The sequence below is a fragment of the Oncorhynchus nerka genome, unplaced genomic scaffold (assembly GCF_034236695.1).
Source record: "Oncorhynchus nerka isolate Pitt River unplaced genomic scaffold, Oner_Uvic_2.0 unplaced_scaffold_972, whole genome shotgun sequence".
Taxonomy (NCBI): Eukaryota; Metazoa; Chordata; class Actinopteri; order Salmoniformes; family Salmonidae; genus Oncorhynchus; species Oncorhynchus nerka.
Window position 1 is genome coordinate 83938 of NW_027040347.1, and position 11720 is coordinate 95657.

At 37.8% G+C, this 11720-nt stretch overlaps 1 protein-coding gene across 1 annotated transcript in view; it reads left to right on the forward strand.

The window, feature by feature from the left end:
* Positions 1-1505: 1505 nt before the first annotated feature.
* The window catches only part of LOC135570625 (E3 ubiquitin-protein ligase MARCHF7-like), a 31725-nt gene continuing 21510 nt past the window's right edge, over positions 1506-11720 (forward strand). Inside the window, exon 1 of the mRNA XM_065016573.1 lies at positions 1506-1795. Coding sequence (XP_064872645.1) covers positions 1709-1795 — 87 coding nt within the window. The 5' untranslated portion in view covers positions 1506-1708. The remainder of the gene's footprint in view (positions 1796-11720) is intronic.

Genomic DNA, 11720 nt, shown 5'->3' on the forward strand with positions numbered 1-11720 from the left:
CATCTGGTTGTCATTCTAGATCATCTGGTTGTCATTCTAGATCATCGGAATGTCATTCTAGATCATCTTATTGTCATTCTAGATCATCTGGTTGTCATTCTAGATCATCTGGTTGTCATTCTAGATCATCTGGTTGTCATTCTAGATCATCTGAATGTCATTCTAGATCATCTGGTTGTCATTCTAGATCATCTGAATGTCATTCTAGATCATCTGGTTGTCATTCTAGATCATCTGATAGTCATTCTAGATCATCTGGTTGTCATTCTAGATCATCTGGTTGTCATTCTAGATCATCGGAATGTCATTCTAGATCATCTTATTGTCATTCTAGATCATCTGATTGTCATTCTAGATCATCTGGTTGTCATTCTAGATCATCTGAATGTCATTCTAGATCATCTGGTTGTCATTCTAGATCATCTGAATGTCATTCTAGATCATCTGGTTGTCATTCTAGATCATCTGGTTGTCATTCTAGATTATCTGGTTGTCATTCTAGATCATCTGAATGTCATTCTAGATCATCTGGTTGTCATTCTAGATCATCTGATAGTCATTCTAGATCATCTGATTGTCATTCTAGATCATCTGATAGTCATTCTAGATCATCTGGTTGTCATTCTAGATCATCTGGTTGTCATTCTAGATCATCTGGTTGTCATTCTAGATCATCTGATAGTCATTCTAGATCATCTGGTTGTCATTCTAGATCATCTGGTTGTCATTCTAGATCATCTGGTTGTCATTCTAGATCATCTGGTTGTCATTCTAGATCATCGGAATGTCATTCTAGATCATCTTATTGTCATTCTAGATCATCTGGTTGTCATTCTAGATCATCTGGTTGTCATTCTAGATCATCTGATAGTCATTCTAGATCATCTGGTTGTCATTCTAGATCATCTGGTTGTCATTCTAGATCATCTTGTTGTCATTCTAGATCATCGGATTATCATTCTAGATTCTAGAATGTGTAGAATTGCAGGGTTAACCTGCCAACAAATCATTTTTTAGGGGTTAGGGTTGTACGCTGCTGGTTAGGGTTAGGGTTGGGGTTAGGGCCCACCTGCCAACAAATGTCTGTCTACGCTGCTGGTTAGGGTTAGGGTTGGGGTTAGGGCCCACCAGCCAACAAATGTCTGTCTACGCTGCTGGTTAGGGTTAGGGTTAGGGTTAAGGCCCACCCGCCAACAAATGTCTGGTTTAGGGGCCCACCTGCCAACAAATGTCTGTCTAGGGGTGAGATCGTTTTGGACTAGACTGAGCATCAAACTGGAAGGACTGGGCTTGTTTTAAGGGCTAGGTAACCAGTGTGTGTAAGCTGATTATCAGTAGTCAGGCTAATTTGAGCGTTAAGCCTGATGGGCCATATGCTGATTGACCCAGCACCCTGAGTCTCCTCCCCCTCAGCCAGACACTCACCTGTTCCTCCCCAGTTACCATCACAGCTGTTTCAGATTAATCTATTATCTCTCTCTCCCTCCCTCTCTCCGTCTCTGGGGGTGGAGGGGTGTTGTTGACTTCTGAGTTGGCATGACGATCTGACACCCTGCCGTCCAGAGCCTTCTGTCCGTTTCCACGGTGACTTGATCCCATTCCGCGATTCTGTTCTCCGAGTTCCGGACCTGTGGAACACCGAGTGGATTACCGCTGTATACACACGGAGTGAGTTCAGAGAGAGGAGAGATCTGGGAACGCAGTGAGGATGCCGGTGCAGCAGATCTCTGTGGTCCCCGCTCGGGAGATGGCCAATAGCGGCCGGAGCGCCCCTCGCTCCAAAGACAAGACCGAGGTAAGCCCCTGACCTATAACCTCTGACCCCCTAGCCCTGACCTTAACCTGAACACAGACTCTGTGGAGCTCTCTGAATGAACTGTGGGTCCTTTCTGCTGTGTGTGTGTGGGGGGTGTGTTGGCTCTGTCCTGGGGGGGTTATTCTATAACTCCTATCTATACCCAGTAGTGTGTTGGCTCTCTGTCCTGAGGGGAGGGTTATTCTATAACTCCTATCTATACCCAGTAGTGTGTTGGCTCTCTGTCCTGAGGGGAGGGTTATTCTATAACTCCTATCTATACCCAGTAGTGTGTGTTGGCTCTCTGTCCTGAGGGGGAGGGTTATTCTATAACTCCTATCTATACCCAGTAGTGTGTTGGCTCTCTGTCCTGAGGGGATGGAGGGTTATTCTATAACTCCTATCTATACCCAGTAGTGTGTGTTGGCTCTCTGTCCTGAGGGGAGGGTTATTCTATAACTCCTATCTATACCCAGTAGTGTGTTGGCTCTCTGTCCTGAGGGGGAGGGTTATTCTATAACTCCTATCTATACCCAGTAGTGTGTTGGCTCTCTGTCCTGAGGGGGAGGGTTATTCTATAACTCCTATCTATACCCAGTAGTGTGTTGGCTCTCTGTCCTGAGGGGAGGGTTATTCTATAACTCCTATCTATACCCAGTAGTGTGTTGGCTCTCTGTCCTGAGGGGAGGGTTATTCTATAACTCCTATCTATACCCAGTAGTGTGTTGGCTCTCTGTCCTGAGGGGAGGGTTATTCTATAACTCCTATCTATACCCAGTAGTGTGTGTTGGCTCTCTGTCCTGAGGGGAGGGTTATTCTATAACTCCTATCTATACCCAGTAGTGTGTGTTGGCTCTCTGTCCTGAGGGGAGGGTTATTCTATAACTCCTATCTATACCCAGTAGTGTGTTGGCTCTCTGTCCTGAGGGGAGGGTTATTCTATAACTCCTATCTATACCCAGTAGTGTGTGTTGGCTCTCTGTCCTGGGGGGGAGGGTTATTCTATAACTCCTATCTATACCCAGTAGTGTGTTGGCTCTCTGTCCTGAGGGGAGGGTTATTCTATAACTCCTATCTATACCCAGTAGTGTGTGTTGGCTCTCTGTCCTGAGGGGGAGGGTTATTCTATAACTCCTATCTATACCCAGTAGTGTGTTGGCTCTCTGTCCTGAGGGGAGGGTTATTCTATAACTCCTATCTATACCCAGTAGTGTGTGTTGGCTCTCTGTCCTGAGGGGAGGGTTATTCTATAACTCCTATCTATACCCAGTAGTGTGTTGGCTCTCTGTCCTGAGGGGGAGGGTTATTCTATAACTCCTATCTATACCCAGTAGTGTGTTGGCTCTCTGTCCTGAGGGGAGGGTTATTCTATAACTCCTATCTATACCCAGTAGTGTGTGTTGGCTCTCTGTCCTGAGGGGAGGGTTATTCTATAACTCCTATCTATACCCAGTAGTGTGTTGGCTCTCTGTCCTGAGGGGAGGGTTATTCTATAACTCCTATCTATACCCAGTAGTGTGTTGGCTCTCTGTCCTGAGGGGGAGGGTTATTCTATAACTCCTATCTATACCCAGTAGTGTGTTGGCTCTCTGTCCTGAGGGAGGGTTATTCTATAACTCCTATCTATACCCAGTAGTGTGTTGGCTCTCTGTCCTGAGGGGAGGGTTATTCTATAACTCCTATCTATACCCAGTAGTGTGTTGGCTCTCTGTCCTGAGGGGGAGGGTTATTCTATAACTCCTATCTATACCCAGTAGTGTGTTGGCTCTCTGTCCTGAGGGGAGGGTTATTCTATAACTCCTATCTATACCCAGTAGTGTGTTGGCTCTCTGTCCTGAGGGAGGGTTATTCTATAACTCCTATCTATACCCAGTAGTGTGTGTTGGCTCTCTGTCCTGAGGGGAACCCCTATTCTATAACTCCTATCTATACCCAGTAGTGTGTTGGCTCTCTGTCCTGAGGGGAGGGTTATTCTATAACTCCTATCTATACCCAGTAGTGTGTTGGCTCTCTGTCCTGAGGGGAGGGTTATTCTATAACTCCTATCTATACCCAGTAGTGTTTGGCTCTCTGTCCTGAGGGGGAGGGTTATTCTATAACTCCTATCTATACCCAGTAGTGTGTTGGCTCTCTGTCCTGAGGGGAGGGTTATTCTATAACTCCTATCTATACCCAGTAGTGTGTGTTGGCTCTCTGTCCTGAGGGGAGGGTTATTCTATAACTCCTATCTATACCCAGTAGTGTGTTGGCTCTCTGTCCTGAGGGGAGGGTTATTCTATACCCTCCTATCTATACCCAGTAGTGTGTTGGCTCTCTGTCCTGAGGGGGAGGGTTATTCTATAACCCTATCTATACCCAGTAGTGTGTTGGCTCTCTGTCCTGAGGGAGGGTTATTCTACAACTCCTATCTATACCCAGTACAGTGTTGGCTCTCTGTCCTGAGGGGAGGGTTATTCTATAACTCCTATCTATACCCAGTAGTGTGTTGGCTCTCTGTCCTGAGGGGAGGGTTATTCTATAACTCCTATCTATACCCAGTAGTGTGTTGAATCTAAATCTATTTGAATTCAATTGACAAAACCTTCCATCCATTTAGGACATAGAGGTGCTGAAAGTTGACCCGTTTTGCAAACCTAACCCTAACCCTAACCCCTAACCCTATCCCTAACCCCTAACCCTAACCCAGACATTTCCTGACCTAAACTTAACCCTAACCCCTAACCCTAACCCTAACCCCTAACCCTAACCCTAACCCATGACACATCCAACTTAAAAGCTTACAAACAGGGTTGTCAAACTATTTTATAATTTATTTTGAAAAAGGTCCAACTGTTTGCAACAGGGTATACTGCTCCTCTACTAATGTAAAAAATTAAAGAATCTAATTACACATTTATGTACAAATGTTATTGTGAGTAGAGGAGCGAGACTTCATAGAATGAATACAGACATTTCTACTGACTGTAAAAGATGTACCTCTGAATACAGACATTTCTACTGACTGTAAAAGATGTACCTCTGAATACAGACATTTCTACTGACTGTAAAAGATGTACCTCTGAATACAGACATTTCTACTGACTGTAAAAGATGTACCTCTGAATACAGACATTTCTACTGACTGTAAAATCTATACCTCTGAATACAGACATTTCTCCTGACTGTCAAATCTATACCTCTGAATACAGACATTTCTGCTGACTGTAAAAGATGTACCTCTGAATACAGACATTTCTACTGACTGTAAAATCTATACCTCTGAATACAGACATTTCTGCTGACTGTAAAAGATGTACCTCTGAATACAGACATTTCTACTGACTGTAAAATCTATACCTCTGAATACAGACATTTCTCCTGACTGTAAAAGATGTACCTCTGAATACAGACATTTCTACTGACTGTAAAATCTATACCTCTGAATACAGACATTTCTACTGACTGTAAAATCTATACCTCTGAATACAGACATTTCTACTGACTGTAAAAGATGTACCTCTGAATACAGACATTTCTCCTGACTGTAAAATCTATACCTCTGAATACAGACATTTCTACTGACTATAAAATCTATGCCTCTGAATACAGACATTTCTACTGACTGTAAAATCTATACCTCTGAATACAGACATTTCTCCTGACTGTAAAATCTATACCTCTGAATACAGACATTTCTACTGACTGTAAAATCTATACCTCTGAATACAGACATTTCCCCTGACTGTAAAAGATGTACCTCTGAATACAGACATTTCTCCTGACTGTAAAAGATGTACCTCTGAAAGTGGAACCTATATGCAATATATTTTGGAGTTGAGAGAGATTACCAGATGTTGTCAATCTATACATACTGTTGTACAGAACATACTAGATATACTCTATACATACTGCTGTACAGAACATACTAGATATACTCTATACATACTGCTGTACAGAACATACTAGATATACTCTATACATACTGCTGTACAGAACATACTGATATACTCTATACATACTGTAACATACTAGATATACTCTATACATACTGCTGTACAGAACATACTAGATATACTCTATACATACTGCTGTACAGAACATACTAGATATACTCTATACATACTGTTATACAGAACATACTAGATATACTCTATACATACTGCTGTACAGAACATACTAGATATACTCTATACATACTGCCGTACAGAACATACTAGATATACTCTATACATACTGCTGTACAGAACATACTAGATATACTCTATACATACTGCTGTACAGAACATACTAGATATACTCTATACATACTGCTGTACAGAACATACTAGATATACTCTATACATACTGCTGTACAGAACATACTAGATATACTCTTATACATACTGCCGTACAGAACATACTAGATATACTCTATACATACTGCTGTACAGAACATACTAGATATACTCTATACATACTGCTGTACAGAACATACTAGATATACTCTATACATACTGCTGTACAGAACATACTAGATATACTCTATACATACTGCTGTACAGAACATACTAGATATACTCTATACATACTGCTGTACAGAACATACTAGATATACTCTATACATACTGCTGTACAGAACATACTAGATATACTCTATACATACTGCTGTACAGAACATACTAGATATACTCTATACATACTGCTGTACAGAACATACTAGATATACTCTATACATACTGCTGTACAGAACATACTAGATATACTCTATACATACTGCTGTACAGAACATACTAGATATACTCTATACATACTGCTGTACAGAACATACTAGATATACTCTATACATACTGCTGTACAGAACATACTAGATATACTCTATACATACTGCTGTACAGAACATACTAGATATACTCTTATACATACTGCTGTACAGAACATACTAGATATACTCTATACATACGCTGTACAGAACATACTAGATATATACATCTGCTGTACAGAACATACATACTTATACATACTGCTGTACAGAACATACTAGATATACTCTATACATACTGCTGTACAGAACATACTAGATATACTCTATACATACTGCTGTACAGAACATACTAGATATACTCTATACATACTGCTGTACAGAACATACTAGATATACTCTATACATACTGGGTTGTACAGAACATACTAGATATACTCTGCTGTACAGAATACATACTGCTGTACAGAACATACTAGATATACTCTATACATACTGCAGTACAGAACATACTAGATATACTCTATACATACTGCTGTACAGAACATACTAGATATACTCTATACATACTGCTGTACAGAACATACTAGATATACTCTATACATACTGCAGTACAGAACATACTAGATATACTCTATACATACTGCTGTACAGAACATACTAGATATACTCTATACATACTGCTGTACAGAACATACTAGATATACTCTATACATACTGCTGTACAGAACATACTAGATATACTCTATACATACTGCTGTACAGAACATACTAGATATACTCTATACATACTGCTGTACAGAACATACTAGATATACTCTATACATACTGCTGTACAGAACATACTAGATATACTCTATACATACTGCTGTACAGAACATACTAGATATACTCTATACATACTGCTGTACAGAACATACTAGATACTCTATACTGCTGTACATACTGCTGTTGTACAGAACATACTAGATATACTCTATACATACTGCTGTACAGAACATACTAGATATACTCTATACATACTGCTGTACAGAACATACTAGATATACTCTATACATACTGCTGTACAGAACATACTAGATATACTCTATACATACTGCCGTACAGAACATACTAGATATACTCTATACATACTGCAGTACAGAACATACTAGATATACTCTATACATGCTGCTGTACAGAACATACTAGATATACTCTATACATACTGCTGTACAGAACATACTAGATATACTCTATACATACTGCTGTACAGAACATACTAGATATACTCTATACATACTGCTGTACAGAACATACTAGATATACTCTATACATACTGCTGTACAGAACATACTAGATATACTCTATACATACTGCCGTACAGAACATACTAGATATACTCTATACATACTGCTGTGGAACATACTAGATATACTCTGTACATGCTGCTGTACAGAACATACTAGATATACTCTATACATACTGCTGTACAGAACATACTAGATATACTCTATACATACTGCTGTACAGAACATACTAGATATACTCTATACATACTGCTGTACAGAACATACTAGATATACTCTATACATACTGCTGTACAGAACATACTAGATATACTCTATACATACTGCTGTACAGAAACATACTAGATATACTCTATACATACTGCTGTACAGAACATACTAGATATACTCTATACATACTGCTGTACAGAACATACTAGATATACTGCAGTACAGAACATACTAGATATACTCTATACATACTGCTGTACAGAACATACTAGATATACTCTATACATACTGCTGTACAGAACATACTAGATATACTCTATACATACTGCTGCATACTAGATATACTCTATACACATACTAGATATACTCTATACATACTGCTGTACAGAACATACTAGATATACTCTATACATACTGCTGTACAGAACATACTAGATATACTCTATACATACTGCTGTACAGAACATACTAGATATACTCTATACATACTGCTGTACAGAACATACTGGATATACTCTATACATACTGCTGTACAGAACATACTAGATATACTCTATACATGCTGCTGTACAGAACATACTAGATATACTCTATACATACTGCTGTACAGAACATACTAGATATACTCTATACATACTGCTGTACAGAACATACTAGATATACTCTATACATAGAACATACTGATTGCTCTATACATGCTGCAGAACATACTAGATATACTCTATACATACTGCTGTACAGAACATACTAGATATACTCTATACATACTGCTGTACTAGATACTATACTGGATATAGATATACTCTATACATACTGCTGTACAGAACATACTAGATATACTCTATACATACTGCTGTACAGAACATACTAGATATACTCTATACATACTGCTGTACAGAACATACTAGATATACTCTATACATACTGCTGTACAGAACATACTAGATATACTCTATACATACTGCTGTACAGAACATACTAGATATACTCTATACATACTGCTGTACAGAACATACTAGATATACTCTATACATACTGCCGTACAGAACATACTAGATATACTCTATACATACTGCTGAACATACTAGATATACTCTATACATACTGTACAGAACATACTAGATATACTCTATACATACTGCTGTACAGAACATACTAGATATACTCTATACATACTGCTGTACAGAACATACTAGATATACTCTATACATACTGCTGTACAGAACATACTAGATATACTCTATACATACTGCTGTACAGAACATACTAGATATACTCTATACATACTGCTGTACAGAACATACTAGATATACTCTATACATACTGCTGTACAGAACATACTAGATATACTCTATACATACTGCTGTACAGAACATACTAGATATACTCTATACATACTGCTGTACAGAACATACTAGATATACTCTATACATACTACTAGATATACTGCTGTACAGAACATACTAGATATACTCTATACATACTGCTGTACAGAACATACTAGATATACTCTATACATACTGCTGTACAGAACATACTAGATATACTCTATACATACTGCTGTACAGAACATACTAGATATACTCTATACATACTGCTGTACAGAACATACTAGATATACTCTATACATACTGCTGTACAGAACATACTAGATATACTCTATACATACTGCTGTACAGAACATACTAGATATACTCTATACATACTGCAGAACATACTAGTACAGAACATACTAGATATACTCTATACATACTGCTGTACAGAACATACTAGATATACTCTATACATACTGCTGTACAGAACATACTAGATATACTCTATACATACTGCTGTACAGAACATACTAGATATACTCTATACATACTGCTGTACAGAACATACTAGATATACTCTATACATACTGCTGTACAGAACATACTAGATATACTCTATACATACTGCTGTACAGAACATACTAGATATACTCTATACATACTGCTGTACAGAACATACTAGATATACTCTATACATACTGCTGTACAGAACATACTAGATATACTCTATACATACTGCTGTACAGAACATACTAGATATACTCTATACATACTGCTGTACAGAACATACTAGATATACTCTATACATACTGCTGTACAGAACATACTAGATATACTCTATACATACTGCTGTACAGAACATACTAGATATACTCTATACATACTGCTGTACAGAACATACTAGATATACTCTATACATACTGCTGTACAGAACATACTAGATATACTCTATACATACTGCTGTACAGAACATACTAGATATACTCTATACATACTGCTGTACAGAACATACTAGATATACTTATACATACTGCTGTACAGAACATACTAGATATACTCTATACATACTGCTGTACAGAACATACTAGATATACTCTATACATACTGCTGTACAGAACATACTAGATATACTCTATACATACTGCTGTACAGAACATACTAGATATACTCTACATACATACTGCTGTACAGAACATACTAGATATACTCTATACATACTGCTGTACAGAACATACTAGATATATACATACTGCTGTACAGAACATACTAGATATACTCTATACATACTGTGTACAGAACATACTAGATATACTCTATACATACTGCTGTACAGAACATACTAGATATACTCTATACATACTGCTGTACAGAACATACTAGATATACTCTATACATACTGCCGTACAGAACATACTAGATATACTCTATACATACTGCTGTACAGAACATACTAGATATACTCTATACATACTGCTGTACAGAACATACTAGATATACTCTATACATACTGCTGTACAGAACATACTAGATATACTCTATACATACTGCCGTACAGAACATACTAGATATACTCTATACATACTGCTATGTACAGAACATACTAGATATACTCTATACATACTGCTGTACAGAACATACTAGATATACTCTATACATACTGCCGTACAGAACATACTAGATATACTCTATACATACTGCTGTACAGAACATACTAGATATACTCTATACATACTGCTGTACAGAACATACAGAATACATACTAGATATACTCTATACATACTGCTGTACAGAACATACTAGATATACTCTATACATACTGCTGTACAGAACATACTAGATATACTCTATACATACTGCCGTACAGAACATACTAGATATACTCTATACATACTGCTACAGAACATACTAGATATACTCTATACATACTGCTGTACAGAACATACTAGATATACTCTATACATACTGCTGTACAGAACATACTAGATATACTCTATACATACTGCTGTACAGAACATACTAGATATACTCTATACATACTGCAGAACATATTAGAACATACTAGATATACTCTATACATACTGCTGTACAGAACATACTAGATATACTCTATACATACAGAACATACTAGATATACTTATACATACTGCTGTACAGAACATACTAGATATACTCTATACATACTGCTGTACAGAACATACTAGATATACTCTATACATACTGCTGTACAGAACATACTAGATATACTCTATACATACTGCTGTACAGAACATACTAGATATACTCTATACATACTGATACTACTAGATATACTCTATACATACTGTACAGAACATACTAGATATACTCTATACATACTGCTGTACAGAACATACTAGATATACTCTATACATACTGCT